We start from the raw sequence: 22,407 nt of genomic DNA, 5'->3' as shown, positions 1-22,407 counted from the left end.
TGTATGAAGATATTTCTAATGGTCTCTTTCAAATACAGTAAACAAGATATACAGTCATGTCGCCCATCCGATATTTTTTTTCAAGTTTTTATTTCTACCTTCTAAACTGCACCGATTATTTTCCTGTTCCTTACAAAGAATTTAAAGCAGATCGAATCATTCTCGTTTAATCATGCAAAATCTTGAAGAAACTGACAGAGTTTTTGTTTCTTAAATTAACACAAAAATTAAGATTTGCATTGATTGTCCTATAGGAATAGCGCACGGGGTTGCCAGTGGCAAGAGAAGTTATACCCTTTCCCTCGTTTCCAGTAACATTAGTTTCCAGATAGTAGAGGTGGTAATATCCGGCGAATGAAGACTGCAAAACTCCGCCAGTCCTACTGTAAATTGTCTAACGTCTCAACCCCACCCATCTTCAGACAACCCCACCCCCACCCACCCCCAAATTTACACATATGTCTAACCTTGACGGGTTAAGGGTGTGTCGAACTGAAATAATTTATTTTATAAGTCAGACATTTGGTTAAATATGTAGGCTATGTCATGAGAGGTCAAACAAATACAAAGAAATATAAAAAATATCCTAAACAACATATGTCTCTTTACTAATCGCTATCATTTATAAGATATTGTTCATTCATACTTAGTAAAGATTCCGAAATCCTATTGGTCCATTCAGGTCAGCTGACCGTGGTTAATCCTGTGAGTAACGCACGGTAAAATTACGGGGCATCGCTTTAATAAATCTTTGGTTATATGTAACCAAAAATGTTTTGTTTTATGATTTTCCCCCACACAAATGGTAGTGTATGAATGACTCCGGGTGTTAATGCTATCGCTGGATGCACTCGGGCTCCGCCCTCGTGCATCGCTTGCATTATCCCCCGATCGTGCATTAATCCTGTGAGTAACGCACGCTAGACCGTTGATTAACCCCTTATTTACATTGTAAATAATTAGAATCTTGTTTTATTGACGGAAAACAATTCAATTCATATTACTTAATTAACTTTTCCATAGACATTAACGAATGTTCAACCATTAACGACTGCGAGCATAGATGCGTTGATAACACAGATGGTTATGAATGTCAGTGTAGACCAGGTTACGAGCTGTTGCCAGATGCAAAAAGATGTCAAGGTGGGTAAAACATACTCAATGCATAATTCAGTGTGACGTCATTGTCAACAGTTGTATAGGTGAAAGTTTTCTGTACCGGTCTCAACAGAGTCGACTTAACATATAAATAAAATTTGATCCCAATGTCACTTACTAATGATGTGGTATGAATTTGCCTGTGTAGTCTATAGGTTCCCGAAATTAGCCATCTGTTTGCTCTCCTAATTATCACACGTGGCAAAACAGAAAGAGTCAATCTTACTAGCAAAGTAAACGTATAAGCTATGAGGGATATAAACTGTCCCCATATTTAAAGTGAACGTTTTGAAAGTAACGCAGATGCGACGTAATAGACTAACAATGGATAAGTACATTAAATTTGAAAAGATATCATATTTAAATTATATTTCAACATAAAATATTGAATACTAATAGTAAAGTTTAAAATATACATTGACAATTAACTATAGTTGTAAATTGCAGTTTTCTGTTACTTAGTTTGTATGGTATAGTTGTCTTTTGAGGAGGGTGTGTGAAGTCAATATATGTCACTGTTCTTATGTGAATCTGTTCATTCTAACACCACCCCCTTCCCCCCACACCCTTCCTATTCTAATTTTCTTCTGATCATGATCTGGTACTTTGAGGATATTTTATGGTGTTAAAAGTCATAGGCTAGATATTTTAATCAATAATTTTCCTGGCGATGCTATCACAGAACCATTTAATCAATTTAATCTATTCTTTCCTCAATGACATATTTCTGTACCATTTCATGTTTGTTTGTACGTCATTACCAAGTAGGACATGTACCACACAATATAACAGCATATAACACCAAATAAAACGATACATTGTTTGTAGCGCCTTTATTGTTTTTTTAAAATTCTTTTACAGATATCGATGAATGTGGCAGGAGCGAGAACCTATGCGATGATAACAGTGTATGTAGAAATATTGAAGGAAGCTACGAGTGTACCTGCAAGTCCGGTTACAGAAACATTGAAGGCTCATTTTTGTGTATAGGTAAGGGATCTTGTCTACAGTGTATTACGTAGCCACGGCGGTGTTCTGTGGGATAGAACCCCCCCCCCTTCCTTCCCTCAACCCGAAACCACAAACAGACGGTCGGAGATTAGCTGGCACAGATTAGCCTACTAACAATGGCTGCTGTGCACGTGTACTGCAGCACCAAAGGTTCTCTTACTGTTAACACATTGTCAGTATTCAGGCTCGGATGTAGGGGGGGGGGGAGGGCGAAGGTGTACACCCCTCACCCTTTCAACCTTACACAAACATCCTAAAGGAGTTACTAGCACAATATCAGTATTTTCCGTACAGGATATTCACAGAGCCACCCCTACCCCCTCCTCCATATACGTTAGCTTCAACAACCCCATCTGGGCCACACACCTCCTTTATAAACTCCTGGATCCCTCTCTGGTAGTAGAGTTACAGCAAAGCAGATTCAGAACCGTCTATATGGAAATAACAAGGTCAATTGCATGTACTTTTAATCTACTTTATAGATGAAAACGAATGTATACAGAATCCATGCAACGAGCTAGAGACATGCGTGAATGTAGCCGGAACCTATCATTGCAGCTGTCTACCAGGATATATCAGAGTAAACGGCATTTGCACAGGTAACCTAGCCGTTTTCTGTGTCATTTTCAATTTTAACATAAAAGACGTATAGCAGTGTTCAGAGGAAAGTAGCGCCAACAGTAATTGTTAATAGGTTAATAGAACCATGCATTAAGAAACAAATTGTAGAGAAAACAAATTTACTTTCCATTTATAGACTCACTGAGAGGCAAACTAAGGAGGTGTTTTTTTTTTCTCGTGTTTAATTACCAACATGATGCGATCTGTTAGTTACTATATATACAATATATGTGTAGAGCATGAAATATTTGCTTTGCAATTCGTATCGCGTCATATTCAAAAGCCTTACAAAACGAGAGATAAAAATTCGGTGTAAAATTCCCATTGCATGATTTTATTGGTTGAAGAGGACGTCGAATATTCTGAGAAAATTACAGTATATAGGCAAAATAAATAGTTTGATCTACATTTGCCAAGTTACAGGATATGTCAAGATGATTTTTAAATTTGAAAAAGAGTAAAAGATTCGAAATTTGCTTATTTTTTCGATATCATGCTTTTACGTTGTTTTATGTATTACTTTAATATATAAATTTTATTATTTCAGAGTTAGATGAATGTTTATCTCCAACACTAAATGAATGCCACCTACACGCTACATGTCGAAATGCACTTGGGTCATACACGTGTGAGTGTAATACCGGTTACCAAGGCAACGGTCAAATATGCAACGACATTCAAGAATGCTACATCAGTCCATTCTTTTGTAGTCCGAGATTTATTTGTACCAACAATGATGGTGGATTCAATTGCGCATGTCCAAATGGACTGGTGGGAAACGGTGATCGCTGTTTCGGTAAGTGTGTATTCGATATGAGAGATTTTACGAACCTAACATGTGTTCAGGGATGTGCCCACGCTGCTAGGCGGCACTGGGCGGCCCCGCCCAGCACTAAAAATTACTGCCCATGCAGCACTGTCTTAAAAATCTTGAATCCCGCCCAGCACTATTTTCATCTAAAACCCCGACATTCCTAACAATATATTTAACACAAATTGGGCCTAGCCTATGCCAAAATCATACAGACTAATAATGCATCAGTTACGCATGCGAGAAACATTACTTACGGTCCCTTGTAAAATCTCTTTGAAACAAACTAATAACTTTACCAGGTACGTAATATATTTCACTAAAAAAAATTAAAATAGTAAATTGTTAGCAAAACTAGTGCTTGTGTATGTGCTTAAAAAGCTACACAAGTGCCAGCATTTGGCAGCTGAGCACCTTCAAAAATCGACGTCGATCAGTATACCCGGCACTCAGGATATCCTGGGCACATCCCTGTGTGTTTTATTTATTGAATATATCTATTTATTGATTCAATTCAACTTTATTTTGAGGGGGTAACTCGGTGAGCCAAGGCTAATCTTCCCCGAGACCCTCTTAAATATTATTGTTATAGAAAGCATGGGTGTAAATGCAATAACAATTTTGAATGTACGAACTAACATGTAACAAAGATCAGTGCAAACACTTTAATAGATAACTAAACGTAACCGAATAAAATGTCAACGAAATAAAATGAGCCTATTGTAAAACTTAGCACGTAACCAACAACACGTAAAACGAATATAAAATAATTAAATAGGTAAATGACGGTATCAACGGAAACATATGAACCCATTGAAAAAAATGTACATATAAAATAGGTAAGATGTTTCAACGCTAAATATATAAAATAAAACGTTCGACTTTTAAACATGATAAGATCATTAGAGCTTTTGCATAAAATAACAGTGTACATATGAAACTCCTTTCACAAATCGTTTTAAACTGCTACAATTCTGCGCATTCTTGATATATGGAGGCAACCCCAATGCATTCTTTAGTGGCAATAAATAAAAAATCTTTTCTTGTGTATTTCGGTCTTGCCCTCGGGCAAGGAGAGCCCCTCTTGATGGCACATACCGTAGAGCATAATTGTGCACATAACATGTTAAGGTAACCATTTCATTAATATCCGTGGGTATTAATCCGTTAAGAGATTCACTAACCATAATTAATATTTTATATTTTGAATGTACATCAAACGTTTGCCAACCACGAATATTAAAAATTTCACATGATTTTACGTCCTAAGTAGCGTTTAAAATAATTCTGGGAACACTTTATTTAGAGCTTAATTATCCTATTAATATTTCCCTAGTTGCATGATTCCCATTCAATTTGCAGTAATCGAAGCATGGAAGAATGCATCCATTCTACTATGATACACAAGTTGACACATCAGTATATTGCGTAATGCTTCTTAAGAGCGCCAACCTGTTGCTGACGGTCTTACAAACATAACCTATTTAGTCTTGCCAGGATAGGTTGATATATATATATATATATATATATATATATATATATATATATATATATATATATATATATATATATATATATATATATATATATATATATATATATATATATATATATATATATATATATCCTGGTGCTGACGGTCTCACACACATAATCTATTTGGTCTTGCCAGGATAGGTTCATATCTATCCTGGTGCAGACGGTGTTTCACACATAATCTATTTGGTCTTGCCAGGATAGGTTCATATCTATCCTTGTGCAAAGGGTGTCACACATAATCTATTTGGTCTTGCCAGGATAGGTTCATATCTATCCTGAAACTGACGTCTTACACACATAATCTATTTGGTCTTACCGGGATATAGGTTCATATCTATCCTGGTGCTGACGGCCTTACACACATTGTCTATTTGGTCTCGCCAGGATAGGTTCATATCTATCCTGAAACTGACGGTCTTACATACATAATCTATATATTCTTGCCAGGATAGGTTCATATATATCTTGGTGCAGATGGTGTTACACACATAATCTATTTGGTCTTGCCAGGATATAGGTTCATATATATCCTGGTGCTGACGGTCTTACATACATAAACTATTTGGTCTTGCCAAGATAGGTTCATATCTATCCTGGTACTGACGGTCTTATACACATAATCTATTTGGTCTTGCCATGATAGGTTCATATATATCTTGGTGCAGACGGTCTTACACACATAGTCTATATGGTCTTGCCAAGATAGGTTCATATATATCCTGGTGCTGACGGTCTTACACACATAATATATTTGGTCTTGCCAGGATAGGTTCATATCTATCCTGAAACTGACGGTCTTACACACATAATCTATTCTCTTTTATATCAATACTGTTTTTATGCATGCTATCATCTGAGTGGAGTTGGAATGTTCGAAAAGCCCGGCTACCATTTAAAGTATGACTCAATGAAACTTCTAAAACATATCGAGTTATTGAAGCAGAGATATTGATAAGATATTACAGAGATTGAGAATACACATCTACTCCAGAGGAAATAGAAAGATGCGTGGAACAATGTAGTTTTTGTATGCTAACGCGCGTTAGCATGTTACGTACAAAAATCTATCGTCACATATATATCGCACCTGTTCCACCAATCAGTATCAAGCTTCTACAATAGAGTCCTTTTCATACAGACTTTATCTCTTAATAAGCTATCAAACTGTTATTGTTTGTTTTGTTTTCCTGCTTCCAGATGTTGATGAGTGTAATACAGAGACGCCCAGTTGCGGAGAACACCAAATATGCTACAACATATTCGGAAGCTACAAATGTCTTTGCGAAGAAGGATATCTTGAAGATCTCAATGGACACTGCCATAGTGAGTTGGTATCGTTAGGATGGTTTCACTACATAGTGGGTCATAGTGGGAAAACTCCCCCTCGCCCCACCTCCCCTCTTCCTCCATGACATGATTCCCGCATTCACATCCCAGTCCCACTATGTATGTGATATCTAATGTGAAATGTGCTATTCTCAGTGTAAATTACCCCCCCCCCCAAAAAAACCCTCCCTCCCATGAAGAATACTGTTTATATAATTCTGCTTTCAGCAACAAAGAATATATAGTAAGTTATAAGAATTGACGTAAAGATCAAGACTATTGTTTTTTTTCCATTTTATCATTCTCATTAATTTTCAGATCAAAATGAATGTTTGAAATCAAACACGTGTCCATTGAACAGTACATGTATAGATACTGTGGGTTCATACTTCTGCAAATGCTCAACAGGGTACTTCAAGCACAAGAATGAATGCCTTTGTAAGTATAGTTTCGGCAAGAAGCCCAAATTAATTCAGTAACTATACTTACAGATTTATTATAGGAAAACATTATGCAATGAGGTATATATGCTGTAAGGCAAGCCGAGATGAATTATGATATGCATAATGAATATGCATTAGGGGAGATAGGCACGGCCACCAAGGTGGAACAGCTTTTGTACTTTTGCACATTTGCACTTTATACTTTACTTTGCTTTCAAAGCACTCTCACTGACAGTACGAGCAGTGTTACTATCATGTTTCTAGCAAATAAAGGTTAGGAACTGTTCATACTGTCATTACGAGTGTTTTGAATCGTGTTATTGAAGACAGTATAGAGTTCTATTAGCATCAGGATTTTGTGCTATAAACCCGCTTTAGCTAAGCACGGCATCCAGTTGGCACAATCTTTATATACTGCAATTTCATGTCACTTTTTCAAAGCAGTCGTACTGACAGTACGAGCAGTATGAACATCTTGTTTCTATATCAGAACTGTTCATACTGTCAGTACGAGTGCTTCTAAACATAAAACCAGAGGCCAGCATAGAGTGGTATTAGCATCAACATATTGTCCCAACTGGCAGGACTCGAAAGGAATGAGATGAGGTACCTGCATATTGCAATTTACTATCACAGGGCAGCTTGTGAGCCAGTTAAGGCTTATTCAAAATAATGATAATAAGTTGAAGATTTTTGAAAAATCTTATGTTTTTAGACTAACTGAGATTATGAATTACTCGTTAAATTCAGTTTCATTATGGTAAAAATCTAGGTAGGAAAGTGAAATATTATGATTAATTGTATTTTTTTAGGTTAAAAAATTGGTATAGCCTAGTTTATTTGTTTAAAAAAAAACAAAAAAAAACAATTGGCAACAAAATTACGCAAACTTAATTAAATTAAATTACAAAGAATCATTGGCATATTTTTATTTTGTTTTGTTGATAAGGTTCGTTTGAATTTTGTAAACCTCTGTTGTTTTGAACAATTATAAGTACATAGGCTACAACTTGTTTGTTTTTTTGTCGTTATATATTCCAGCTATTGTAGAAAGCTGCTCTACCAGTCAATCTTGTCAAGACGCCATCTGTAATGATTCAAGTTGTATGTGCAATGATGGATACAGTTTAGACAATTCCACAGATAAATGTATTGGTAAGTACGTTAGTTAATCATTTATGTCCGGCGTAAATTAGATGCCTCCATCTAAAGAATCTACACACTCAGTTAAGCCACCGTAAAGGCTCTCACGTTTAAAGGCTGTTGGTGATAGTTTAAAAAAGAATGTAACAGATCAAGATTGTCATATGTTGTTCGAGAGAAAGGCTCTGTAAGGCTGCAGTTTCGAGATCAAAGCTCTGAAAAGCTGTTACGAGAACATGGCTCTGAAAGGCTGTTTCGAGATCAAGGCTATAAAAAGCTGTTGGAGGCAAGGGCACTCGAAGACTGTGGCTACTGTAATTTAGTATGTAGTTATTTCCCCAACATATCACTTTAATTGTGCTTCAATGCCTCTTTGTCTTAAGAGTAACTACTTACTTCCTGTTCCCGAGTTTATTCAAACCTCGCCCACATCTTAGTCGTACAAGACCCATTTGTCTGAATTTCCATGAAATATTCATGCTTAACCACAGATGACAACGTGTAGCATCTCATGTATTTAAAAAATGTGTTTAGTCATAGCCCTCTTCTTTGTGCCTTAGTAATTATGAGTAAAAGAGTCTGTGACCAAGAGTTTATGTCACAGAGAGGTTATTGCCCCTTCACAGGAGGTTGTAATGACTTAAATACTGTTGTTTTTTAGTATGAAGAAGAACTAGCATTCCAGACTTTAGAGAGTGCAGTTCAGATGTACTATTCTGGATCTGCACTCCAGCAACAATATTATCATTTCAGAATAAATAAAATTTATATTCTAAAATCATATCTATGTCTGGAGTTTCTCTTCATCTGCTGTAAATTCTACTTATTTAATAACGGAGCCCTGAACTAATTGAACCGGAGCACCCCAACGTAACACCACGAATAAAGCCTAGATAAATACTGTTACAGAAATATAAGAGATCTCAACAGTGAAAACAAAACGCTCTAAATCGGATTATAATAGCATACATTTCAAATGGTATAATCATGGAGCTATAATCTGTTTATAGTTCCATGGTATAATCTGTTTATAGCTCCATAATTATATCTGTATATAGCTCCATGGTATAATGAAGATGAGGAAAACCTCAACTCATTGTTAACTGGTTTCTTTGTTCTTCACCAGATGTTGATGAGTGTGTTGAAGATCTTCATGATTGTGATACCGATGCGGTTTGCACAAACACTCCAGGAGGGCACCTCTGCTTGTGCAAGGAAGGTTTTGTCGGTAATGGAACTTATTGTGAAGGTAGGTTGCATTCATGTTTCTTTATAAGGAAGGCACTTCCGTTAGCATTACAGTTCCTTCTTCCACACAGGTGTGTGATGATGTAACCTTAAACTTGTGTTGGAAATGGTGCTATAAGGTGAAACGAAGTAAAAAAGAAAAGGAAGCAAATTAAATTTTGAGTAAAACAGTTCATTTCTATACTGTGGTCCTTGGATTTCACCACCCCAGAGCCATACCCCCCGCACCCCTATGAGCTCACAGTGATACTAAAACACTGGTTCATAATATGCATTGTGCCACACGAAAAGGGTGGTAGATCTTGGAACATAGAAGAAAATTTGGTCTTCCTTAAAATTATAAAGCCAACAATGAAAGCATTTACTTCACTCTTCTCGTACCCTGTTTTCATTCTTCTTACCGGCGTTGACCCTGAAATAGGTTAGTGTGGTCGCAGCGCTAAAATGTTACCAAGTTTTGTAGACTGGGTAATTGGAATGCATTTCTAGAATGGAGACAGGAAAGTATCGTCCTAAATACTCCAAAATACCCAAGACGATATGTTTCTGAGTATTTCTTGCTATGTGAGTTTGGTGCAGAAATCGAGCGAATAAAACATTCAAACCAACACAAGGTTGTCCCGTTTTTTTGTTGTTGTTGTTTTGGTCGAGATGGTAGCATGCGCTCGATCTCTGCCAACGGGCCAATTTCTTTTTTAGGGGGGGGGGGGGGGTAGGTGGGCGGGGGATGGGTGGGCTGGGGGGAGGAGAAGCATCGTCATGTTTGTGTAATTATATACTACAAAATAGTACTGAAAACAGATTGCTTAGACCGTCGAGACTGAATGCATAATGGGACTTTCATTTATGTTGTATTAATTTTGTTCTTCTTTATCCGATGATCTAGATCGCTTGGATTGTGACAACAGTGCAGTATGCAACGAAAATGCTGTGTGTGTCGACCACCCAGGGTCATATCATTGTGAATGTGGTGATGGATTTGATGGAAATGGTCGTATGTGTGTCGGTAAGTATTTTAAGCCTTATAGTCATATTTATTCCTAGTACTTTAATTGTTCTAACATTAATTAAAAGTTGACATTGATGAGTTTAAGTAGAGGGTTTGGGTTGCAGGTAAGCAAACAGATCATCCTGTACAAATTGTTCACAGTTCGACTTTAACGGTCATTAGTAGTAACTTCCCCAAATATGGTAGAACGATAGAACAAAAAGGTCACTCATTTCTAAACTGCAATAACTCAAAATTCTACTGTGTAAACTAAGATCTAAACATTTTTTTTTTGTGTCATTGAATTACTTGTCGTATTTACCCTCTCCACCGTTTAGATAGAATCTGCGAGTCAACTTAACTTATAGGAAAGTGCTTGTATAAAAATCGTTAACACCTTTTATCATTTCAAACATTTGGAACAATAATTGATAACATTTTACAGAGGCGTGACGGGGGGGGGGGGGGGCGGGTTTGTGGATGATACTACAGAATAATTCTCGCCCATCCGCAGACACATTGAGGAGGGCTATAAAATGGTGATGACTGTTCATTTCATTCTAGCATCTTATTTTGGATCACTGTCGACCCTTTATAATCAAGAAGTTCCGCTTTTGATTGTATTTCTTACTAAATTTATACTAATGTATATGTTGTTCATGTTTATACAGATGAGCACGAATGTGATGAAGATGACACATGCTCAGATCATTACAATTGTATTGAAGAAGATAATGGGTACTCGTGTCAATGTCCTCCTGGGTTTAACATAAATCAAGAAGAGTGTGTCGGTAAGTCTTTATACATTCGTCAATCTTTCCTGCCGTTTTTGTATATTATCATTATTTTTTAAATATTTTTGTATGATTTATGTGTGAGATAAAAGCTTCATACAGACTTCACACTAAAATAAATAGAGAGATTGAGGAACATAGGATTTTTGTCCTCTTCAAGATTTGACAAAATTCTTGTTTAAGATAATGCACCACCCTGAAGGAAATCTAGGATTGCAAGAAATGTTTTAAATAACCATTTTATAACTTCTCCCATTTTACGTCATATCGTGTAAACTTTTGTTTTTGTTTTTATATCATTTTCCTATATTCTTTTGCTGTTCATATTCGTTTTTCCAAATTTTTCCCCAAAGATATCGATGAATGCTCCCTCTTACCGTGTGTGGCAGGAGCCCATTGTCACAACACAAATGGATCATTCTATTGCGCCTGCCCTGTCGGTTACTATGGTGATGGTCTCAGTGATTTTTCTGGTTGTCAAGATGTGAACGAATGTAATGACCAAGTCCACGCATGCCCACAATATTCAACATGTGAAAACATGGATGGCGGATATAGTTGCTCTTGTAACCTTGGTTTCCAGGCTAATATAGATCTTTGCATTGGTAATTCAATTAAACCATTTCATGCTGTTAATTGGTTCTGACTTTTTCTGTCTTTTTGCTGACTTTCTACTGACCAATATGTCTCGATATGTAAATATGAAAAGTAATTCTTTGGGAAAGTAAAAGCCTGAAGATTATCTTTGTTCGATGTCGAGTTTCTTGATATATATACAACCTTGCCCTTTATAGCTATTTATTCACTCTTGTGAATTATTATATTAAGAAGTGCTTAACTTAAGTATTGTATTTCAATTTAATTTTTGATCATTAGTTCAAATATTTTTTGCTCTGTCTTAAGAATGCCCGATATTTCAATTCTATCGCATTCAGTATATATTGTCCAAGTAAGGTACGGTAAATTCCTGCTTACCAAGCTTTTCCTCCGCCGTCGTGCATAGTTATGATTTTCCTATAGGCTACCGGCGACAATAACTTTTAAAGGTTTAAAATCACCCAATATTAACTCCCTGGCGTATGATGTATAAACTGCATATATGCAGTGCATATTGACTACATTGATTTCACATTGACTGAAATTTTAGTAAAAAAAGAACAGCAGAAACACATTATTATTCAAAACTTATATATCACCAATGCCGGGAGGAAGTTTACTATCAGATTTCAGCAGAAGCATTTGTTGGTGATCAAGTCAATGTTTTCGACATTCCGGCTCGAAACCCAACCCATTTTGGGTAGCGACCCATTGTTTGGGAAGTGTGGGCCTAAGCTGACGACATCGTATATACTCTCCATATGGTTTTTGCTTAGGATGCTACATTGAAGTACATTCTGGTTTTGTTTCTCTTCCATAGATATCGACGAATGTCTAGACGGTTTACACAACTGCGATGTGAATGCTACTTGCATAAATCTGATTGGATCATTTACTTGTCGATGTAACCATGGTTTCTTCAGCTACCAAACCAATTCACTATCAGGATATGCCACTGAAGGAATGTGTGCAGGTACGGAGGCCTGTATTACAGTAAACATTCGTCCATTAAGTGCCGTAGGAGTGGGAAGAGGGTAGAATTGTCAGGTCATTTGAACGAGTGTAGAATTGCCAGGTCAATTGCAAGGATCCTTTTACCACAAAGTGAAGTGTATCCTTCCAATATCCTTTACCCTTCCTTTTCCACTTCCCCTCCCCTCACCCCTTACTTCTAAATGAACCTGTAATGAAAATTTCTTTAAAAACAAGGACATTTCGGGGCAATTTCGAAATTCCATTAGCGGTCCTTGAAAGGCCAATTTATCATGTTTTTATTCAGTATGCCTGTATCATCAAGAATGATAAACATTGTACCGGAAAAGCGTCAGCCATGGATAGCACTCACATATATGCTGATGGCATTAACATATTTCCAAGTTATAAAGATAAGTTTGGACAAATGAATTTTTAAAAATGATCGAAGTACCATTTACTACAATTTTGCTATATTGAAAGGTAATTAATGTAACAGTAAGTGAAAACTGTTGTAATTTTACACACATAAATAACATTGTTTGAACTGTTGATAATAATATAAGTGTAATTTTATTTTTTCAGACATTGACGAATGCACTCTTGGTATTCATGGCTGTTCAAAGTTCGCTATTTGCACGAATGAAGCTGGTGGATACTCATGCGCTTGCTCAGAAGGTTTCCAAGGAGATGGCAGAATTTGTTCAGGTTTCTATCACTACCGTCAACATGACATTTTATTTTCAAAAGTCTGATTCAATTTTCATAAAAGTTTTCAAATAATTATTTGTATCTATACATGAGGAATGTATCCTTATCCAAAACACATATATACTTTCACAGTAATGTGTGATTGTTTTTAATGATTTAAATCTCCAATAAGAGTTTATTCACGGGGTATAGTTTTTTTTAAACATTTACCTAAAAAAAACATGATTTAAGGTCATGTCTCAACAGCCGATATTTGTTAAACACAATAGAGTGTAATCACTTCATGTTGTAATTGCGTTGTTAATTCTGTGGTTTTCTCACATTCTGCCAACTTAAAGAAACTAAAACAAGAACAGGTTTGTTGAAAATACTCCGTATTTTAGAGTCTTTCTTTTTGCGAAATTTTGCACACTGCAAATTTCAGGTAAAGGACAAGGAGACCAATATGCTACTGCTTGAATAACATGAGTTTTGCCCGTCACTATAGCCCAAACAAATAACATAAATTTGGGCCTCAAAGTGTATTTGTGAACACATGTAATGCACGATGAAAGCAATCGCCTCTTTGTCCAGTTACCAGTATTTTCCCCCAAAGTAAAAGCATGCTGAAAAAAATTGTGAAACGTTTTACCTTTGGATTGGCAAAATTCCAAATAATTCCCTATCAGACATCGAGAAATGTTCATATTATAATGGAAACGGGTCATAAATGGACAAATTCAAATTTCTGCTTAACGTTTCCGCCACTGTTCAGCAGTATGTGACTGTCTAGAACAGGGCTTCCCTAACTGGGGTGCATGAACCCCCAGTGGTGCGTGAGTACATCCCAGGGGGGTTCGTGAGACGTTTCTGAAAGTCAAAACAAGAGTACTTTTTGTTTAACTAAAATCTGATATATCATATGATTTAATAATGTACAACAGTCGTACCTATCGACAAACTCTTTTCACGTTCAATACGCATAGGCTATATGTTGCCATAGTAGTACCGTACCGTGCATGTGTTAAATAACTGAATTATGAAACAGACACAGGGTGTTATGCGTATTATAGTATAATAATGACTCAGATCGTGTCTCGAAAAGTTTGGGGTTCGTGGACAACTCTGGCATCCACAGGGGGTTCGTGGGGGGGGGGGGTAAAATTAGGGAAACCCTGGTCTAGAATAATTAGGGTCACTACTGATGACTTTAACGCATTCAAAGAATTCAATCATGTGTACCATCTCACATTTCTTTTATTTGTATCTGTTGAACTTTCAATTTTAGATATAAATGAATGTACTACTTCGCGGCCGTGTAGAGATCAGAGTGCCCAGAGTTGCCTTAATAGGGAAGGAAGTTATCAATGTATCTGCCAAGTAGGCTCATACCGGGACTCTACGGGCTCTTGTTCAGGTGAGCGCAATTAATGGAAGAATCCAACACACCATGCATGGTTTGGGTTTGGATCTTTCTCCAGAATGTTGTTACATTTAGAAGTCAAATAGTGCATTCATGAGAGATATGTAGATTGTGAAGCTATAATTAGCATTAAACCTAAGGTTATGCTAAAATATATACTCTTGGTTGAGGTGTGTGGTTGAAAAAGGGGTGTTTACCCCTAACAGTGGTCTAATTCTACCATTGCTGATTTGAAAAATCCCCTGATAGAACCATTTGCCCCGACTGACGATGGAGGTGTGGGACGGGGAAGGGGAGGGGGTAGGGCGGGGGTGGCGAGGGGGAGGTCGGGGCATATTCACTGGTTCATACGCTTGTAGAAACTTTAACATCCTGTTACCCACGCTGTTCGAAATCTTTCTGCAGATTGCCAAATCAGATACTTCGACATTACAGTGAGAACGTTCCTTTTTTGTATCTTATCATTTATAGATTCCAACTCTCTCGAATTGAGGATTATATTTTCCGATGTGAAGGGTCTCAAAACTCAACAATTTTATGAGTTAATCACAGATGATATCCTCGATCAGCTCTCAATAGATGTGAGTCTCCATAGCAACCACACATTAACTAGTGTTATTTCTTGTTTTATGTGTCAGGTTTTTAAACTTCCTTGCAAGCATGACAATTTATTTGTTTTCGTATTATGAGCATAAAGAAATGATTTTTTTCATTCAATTATCAACCATATAGTTCCTATGGGTTATATTTTGCTCATTACATGATTTTGCCCCCCTACCATACCCTACCCTTCAACTGATGTATACCGTATGTTCTGAAGATACTTATTAACATTTATGTAAGCAACTCATTGGCTCATTGTTAACATTGACAATTAAAATATGCCATTCTATATCTGTGACAAACATCACTTTTAATCCTAAATACTAAATACGGTCTTCTTCAAACGTAGGTACAAAATCTCTTCGCCGGTTTTGGTATACCAAATTTAATTCTTCAAGTTCTCGTAACGGGAAAGACTAGAGCTGACAACAACATGGCTCTCATAACCATTCGGGTTGATTTCGACCTCAAGGCGAATATGACTATCCAGAAAGCTCACGATTTATTCGGTTTACAATTAAGTGGTCGACAAAAGAACATTGTTCCGTCTGATAGCATCGTACACAGTTACGAAGTATACTTTGCAGGTGAGTAGGGGGTGTATTTACATTACCCCTACCTGACCTCTCCCCCTGTATATATGCACCCCTTTCTATCTAGCCTTTACGAACATTGGTAACAATTCTGCACTGCGCCCCTTGACCTCTTCAGGTCGTTGCCATCTCCAGCTTCTTTTCCTTCCCGGCCGCAGGTGAGTAATGTTTTGGTGCAGGATTTGCCGGGAGTGGTCAGAAGTATGGGGGTAGGGGGAGAGATAGGTGCCACTAAATAGAAGCAAAACGACATCTGACATGTTTCCTGACTTTTTTTTGAAAAAGCTGTAAATTAATATTTTCGGCATTTTACCGCTATTTTCAGTGCCACTTAAGTCGTTTTCATTGCAAATAATTGGTGAAATGAAAGTCAAGATTCAAGTACGCTCGAACTAGTTTCTACTCATAATTTGCCAACTTTTGAAAAGCCTCAGTATATATCTCAAATTATGTTTAATTCAGTGGACCGAGGGTAAATAACGTTTTATACGCTATTAGATTTTGGTGTTTTGCTTCTGTAGTCTGAATCCTTGTTTGCCTCCGAGGGCTCATTTGCAAATTGTGTTGTTAATATGACGAATTTTTCTTACATTACCATATAGTATACTGGTATCGATACTACTTACTATAACTGTTTACATTCAACATGAAAAGAAAAAGTAATATGTAAAAATCAGATTTTTCATCTCCTATAGTTACACTAGACATTGTAAATTGACGAAGTGGCAATCCTATGACGTCACTTTTTATACCAAGATAGCTCTCTGGCAGATAGGAAAAGACTTTTCAAGTTGGTTTTTGTGGAGTCGTTGATAAAAAAATATCTTTATACAATGATAGAAATATGATGATTTTGTTACTATAGTAACATCTATACTATAGTAACTATAGTAACATAGTAACTATAGTAACATCAACTAGTTCTATATAAACGTTTACCTTTCTTTTCTTCGTTTTAGAGAATAATCTATGTGTGGATGGGGACCATGACTGTTTCGAAAATGGTTACGAGCGATGCGTACCAAAAGATGGCGGAGATTTTGAATGTTCTGTTTGTCGGGCAGGTTACAGAAGCGAGAGCGGCAGTTGCCTCGCTGATCCATGTCAAACCGGGCAAAGTGATTGCTCAGATCGATATTTCGAAAATTGCCAATATATCAGTAATGGGCAATATTCATGTTTTGATTGTCTGGGTGGATTCGTACAGAAAGACGCAGAATGTGTACCCGATCCTTGTTTAGCAGGGTTTCGTACTTGCAACAGATTGAACTTTGACCTTTGTGTACCGGACGGTAACAACCAATTCCATTGCGAGTCTTGCAAGGCGGGATTCTATCTTCAAAATGGCGCATGTACACAAGTCAATGGTGAGAATAAATGTGAAATTAATCCCAATCATAAAATAACAGGAAATTCAATGGTGAGATATTAGGATACTTAAGCAATGGAATACGTATACATTGATGTCCTGTCCCCCCCCCCCCCTACACCATTCTGACATTTATGATGGGCGTTACAAATATGCCAATTTAGAGAATGAAAGTATGTGTAGTTAGATGTTAAGAAGAAACGTAACGTTGACGGATACTCACGTTGTCGCATGAAAAAATAATCACAATATACACGCAGGGTAAATATGTAAATCTCTTCTGCAGGGTATGTAAGTTGATCAGTTAATTATAGATTGCGAAATTATATACATGAATGTTTGACGACTTCAGAATGATAGGAAATCACAACCCGCGACATAGTTGGCGACATATTTGCAAAAATTTCATCTGATTATAAGAGGTCAATCTTCATGATTATTTTAATGACCCTTATTTCCTCAGTAAGTAATCCATGTCTGACTGGACAAAATATCTGCCAACAACAACAATTTCAGACTTGCGTTGCTGACAGCGAAGCCTCCTACCATTGTGAGAATTGTCTCCCTGGTTACCAACATGAAGGAGATTCTTGTGTAAGCGACCCGTGCCAGACACTACAAAATGACTGCCGAGCTAGAAACTTTGATCGTTGTTTATACTTAACCGGAGGACAATATACTTGTGACATATGTAAGGCAGGGTATCGTTTGGAAGTCTCAAACTGCGTGCAAGATGGTATGTGTATTATTATTATTATTATGATTATGATTATTATTTTTATTATTATTTTTTTTAAATAGTTCAAATGACCGTGTGAAGACTAAGAAAGTGGCCGGACACTATTGTGCGATTTAAGATCATTTTTTGTCATGTTACACCTATAGCCATTTATGATTTGACCTATACCATCTCCACCTCTCTTCTCATTATTCCCAGTCATCGTTTCATGTGATAATGACCGTTATTCGTTACTTTCTTTTGTTCACAGAGGTTGAAGGGGGGGGGCGGGGGGGGGGGGGCTTTGGTGTATAATACGCAATGCGTGTGTCAGTTTGTGGAATAATGGATCACATCATTATTGTCTCATTGATAACTTTCAATGAAGCAAAATCATCAATAAGATTCCAAACGTACAAGACTGAAGCTGTACAGCTGTGCGCGGATCTGTGCATGACATACTATATCCGTAGCTTATTCAGGCATGTGGCCTGGTTTGGGCGCCTTCCATGCAGACTGGTGCCCCCCATTTGTGCCACTAATTATCCTGACAACAACATTGTGCCTCTCCTTAAGTTGTTGGTCCCAGTATAAATAGGAATTCTGAGTGGGGATTCAGAATTCCTAGTCACGGTGTCTAGCTTTATTTCGATCACTATCAGTTTGTTGGCTTCATTAATAATCCAGAACGAGATACCATTCAAATTCAAACTTGTTGTTCAGGAAAATAAGTGAACAGAGAGCACTATTAAGCGAGGCAACCAACGTTCAATTACAAGTGAATGAAAAAGCGCGCCGACTCCGTGAACCTTACAAAAATTGTCTATACCAAATGTATAATATATGAACTACCCCCTCTTCATCACCGGTACAACCCCCTTCCTCGACCTACCTTCCTTAAGGTCGAATGCTCCCCTTGAAGAAACAACGCACATTGTACCCAGTTTGTTAACTTTCCCGTCAGATTCCCAAGGGAGAAAAAGATATCGTGGCAAGATGAGAGTAATCGCAGTCAACGATTCTGAAATCCTTGCAAACTTTCATCAGGAGCTCATGGAGACAAACTCAGACAAGTTCAAGATATACGAAGATCATATATGTGACGTGGTGAGCTCATAGCCTTTCACATTGATAATATTAATAATGAAATTGGATAAGTTATACAAGATATGAATTGGGTTTTTATAATGAACCTTATTAAATCACCAAGTTTACCTGCGTTTTATCCTTTTTGTACTGTCATTCATTACATCGCAGCCGGTTGGTCAACTGAAAGAGAGTACCCTTTATAAACTGGTAGAAGTAGAGCTTAATGTATAAATAGACTTTACAAAGTATCCATTTTTTGTTTTGCGCAAAGCCGTATAATCCATTTTGGTCTGTTGCACATTGTCCCTCTGATTATTATTGTTTCTGTTACAGAATACCGTTTTAGCATCATTTATTCGTATTCCATTGTTATATACCGTAAATGTTTACATATTGCACTATCTATGTACATTAATTACATTATCTTTACTATACAATATGAAACTTTTGAGCACCCAATCCAATTATAAGTATCGTATAAACTGATCAGTGCTAATTCTAACGCTTAGTAAAGATATCTAAGTTTTAAGTGTGTAATAAGGTTTACAAGGTCCCTCTGACACTATACAGCCTACAAACAATAGCATAAGTAAGAGTGCAGCCTGCGCCTTAGTGTTGAGTACGATTACGTAACTTTGCATACATACATATACTAATGTTTAAAATGTCCTCCCATATGAAGAGCTCGAGTACAAATCCAGAGAGTGTGTGCAGTTGCGAGTTACGAGTATAAGAACACCAGAATACAGCTATGGACTCGGTACAAGTCCGTATACGTGGTGGCCCCCTCTAAAGTATTCTTTCTACGCGACGTCTATGACCAAACACCTTTAATACTCTAATGTTCCTTTGTTGTTCTTATCAGGTAATAAACTCCATCGGTATAACAAACTCATTGTTAGCCAACAGAATAGATGGATGTTTCGTCTTTCATTTCCGGAATGGCTCCATCATTCCATATTTTGCAATCGATGTTATTCAATTCGGAAAGACAACTGATTACAGTTTCGACTTAACAACAGCTCTAGTCAACAGTGGATTCAGCGTACCGAATGGTTTCTTACTCTCCAACAGGGATAACACGAGAAAACTACTCGTAGAGTTTAACTCTGTCGCGTTTTTGGGTAAAGATAAACCTTATTTTATGGACCATTTGCATATAGATATAAAATATCACAGAAAGATGAAAAGGCTGCAAAATGTTTTTATTCTGCCACAATTAAGTACATATCAATATTTCTGAAACATTCTTCTCACTATAATCTTATAACAAAGGTTTTTTATATAAGGGGTAACTTAAGCAAAAAAGCTCTAGAACCAAATCATGATTTATTTCCGTGCACTTTACGCAATACACTTTCCGTTGATATATTCCCTCAAATAGTTGGATACATGCAGTTGTATCCGACTAACGGTACTTGTGGATTTGCGGTGAAGTTATGAGGTGTGGTGTGGGTGGGGTGGGGTCTTGGGTGCTGCGGTTAAGGGGTAGAGGGTTTTGGTCAGGGGTGGGTAGAAGTCATTCTGTTTTGAGCTACTTACTCCTTATGGATTTCTTTCTATACATTTATAAAAAATAAATTGTCTTAGCCTGCAGCATTTAGAATTAATTACATATTGTTTGTATTTTTCTAGTTTACTGGCTAATTACAATAAATTTATTTTACAGACACTGGCACTTATGGATGTAATCGGAACCTAATCTGTACAAATGGAGGTTCCTGTCTGGAGGACTTTGAAGTTTATGACTATGCGTGCAAGTACGGTATTTTATACACTTTGAAAACAATGACTAAGTTATGCATACTTTATCACATTTATAACAACTTGTAATTATCAGTCTGGACAAGACATTCATGATAGGGGGAAGTGACGACAGAGGGCAGATAGAGCTGCTCTGAGGTAGAGTTCCTTTATAGAGGAACTCTACTCTGAGGTTCCCGGACATGACAAGGTTCAGACATTGGGCTACACATTATATGACATGAACTGCCATTTAGACGTTATAAATTCCCAGCAACGAGATGTGCAAGTGCATGACCGTCTGTTTCTCCATGAGTACTTCTAGTGAAGCAACTTAAGACTCTCCTTTGTCAGTTTGCTTGTTCATATATATATTGCTTGTTTTCCTGTTCTACTTAAGGTGTGCTGCTGGATTCGAAGGCTCCTACTGTCAGATGGTATCTCAAGGTAGCTTTAAGTTCATTTTGTTTAAAATTGGGTGTAGTTTACAAATGAACGTCGAATATGCTTTCTCTATAATACCATGAAAAATTCCACACCATTCATCAAGCCATCCCTGAACTTCTAGAGTTAACCAGTTACTGAAAACTGAAGTGTGCTTCCCCACCCATCTCACTGCACCCCCACCCCCTTTACAGGTTTTCTGTCGACGCCCATGCGTAAGACTAACATGTTTTGAAAGGAAAGACCTAGCTTGTTCTGTCTATAAGAATATTTGAAACATCGCATCTTGCATCAACAGAAAACTGCATTATATGCACATCTTGTAGGAAGGCGCCTATTGTGACTGCAGTCTGCATGATAACATCGTAATGCGAGTATATCGCATCATAAAAAACTGCACACGAAGCATAACTACATAACATATGTCAGTACCGTATGTAAGCGTATTCAACGTATATACCAGCAATTTTGTTATGTATGTAAGCGTATTCTGCAGTGTTGTATATAAATTACCATTGTACTTAGAATGGTATAGGCTACACTTCTCCTGCGTATACACCTTGCTTTGAATGTTATCATATAGTCTAGAAATATTTATAATGCCTAACAAATGTTAACTTTCATATTACAAATATTATACATGATACCATGCATTTACTTATATATATAGGCCTATATATATATAGACTATATAGGCCTTAATATATATGCCTTTATATAGGTATACAGGGATGTGCCCAGTGCCTAGTTTTGCTAACAATTTACATTTTTTAATTTAATTTTAGTGAAATATATTACGTACCTGGTAAAAGTTATTAGTTTGTTTCTGAGAGATTTTACAAAGGACCGATTGAGGGCCGTAAGTTATGTTTCTCGCATGCGTACCTGATGCATTATTAGTCTGTATGATTTTGGCATAGGCTAGGCCCAATTTATGTGAATATATTGTTAGGAATGTCGGGATTTTAGATGAAAATAGTGCTGGGCGGGATTCACGATTTTTAAGACAGTGCTGGGCGGTAATTTTTAGTGCTGGGCGGGGCCGCCCAGTGCTGCCCAGCGTGGGGACATCCCTGGGTATATA

The 22,407-nt window shown here is 37.1% G+C and overlaps 1 protein-coding gene across 7 annotated transcripts in view; it reads left to right on the top strand.

Moving 5' to 3' along the window:
* Positions 1-22,407, top strand: part of LOC139966319 (uncharacterized) — an 89,663-nt gene that overhangs the window by 62,707 nt on the left and 4,549 nt on the right. For all 7 annotated transcript variants that reach the window (XM_071969195.1, XM_071969193.1, XM_071969191.1 and 4 more), the window contains 22 exons: positions 1,024-1,143; positions 2,020-2,148; positions 2,652-2,768; positions 3,338-3,586; positions 6,338-6,463; positions 6,785-6,904; positions 7,951-8,064; positions 9,179-9,301; positions 10,187-10,306; positions 10,960-11,079; positions 11,436-11,687; positions 12,500-12,652; positions 13,237-13,359; positions 14,630-14,758; positions 15,236-15,345; positions 15,717-15,954; positions 16,920-17,327; positions 17,793-18,065; positions 19,012-19,154; positions 20,002-20,260; positions 20,806-20,896; positions 21,280-21,326. In XM_071969195.1, coding sequence (XP_071825296.1) covers positions 1,024-1,143; positions 2,020-2,148; positions 2,652-2,768; positions 3,338-3,586; positions 6,338-6,463; positions 6,785-6,904; positions 7,951-8,064; positions 9,179-9,301; positions 10,187-10,306; positions 10,960-11,079; positions 11,436-11,687; positions 12,500-12,652; positions 13,237-13,359; positions 14,630-14,758; positions 15,236-15,345; positions 15,717-15,954; positions 16,920-17,327; positions 17,793-18,065; positions 19,012-19,154; positions 20,002-20,260; positions 20,806-20,896; positions 21,280-21,326 — 3,564 coding nt within the window. The remainder of the gene's footprint in view (positions 1-1,023; positions 1,144-2,019; positions 2,149-2,651; positions 2,769-3,337; positions 3,587-6,337; positions 6,464-6,784; positions 6,905-7,950; positions 8,065-9,178; positions 9,302-10,186; positions 10,307-10,959; positions 11,080-11,435; positions 11,688-12,499; positions 12,653-13,236; positions 13,360-14,629; positions 14,759-15,235; positions 15,346-15,716; positions 15,955-16,919; positions 17,328-17,792; positions 18,066-19,011; positions 19,155-20,001; positions 20,261-20,805; positions 20,897-21,279; positions 21,327-22,407) is intronic.

Source organism: Apostichopus japonicus, chromosome 4, assembly GCF_037975245.1.
Source record: "Apostichopus japonicus isolate 1M-3 chromosome 4, ASM3797524v1, whole genome shotgun sequence".
NCBI classification, from domain to species: Eukaryota; Metazoa; Echinodermata; class Holothuroidea; order Aspidochirotida; family Stichopodidae; genus Apostichopus; species Apostichopus japonicus.
This window is presented reverse-complemented; position numbering and strand designations above follow the sequence as displayed.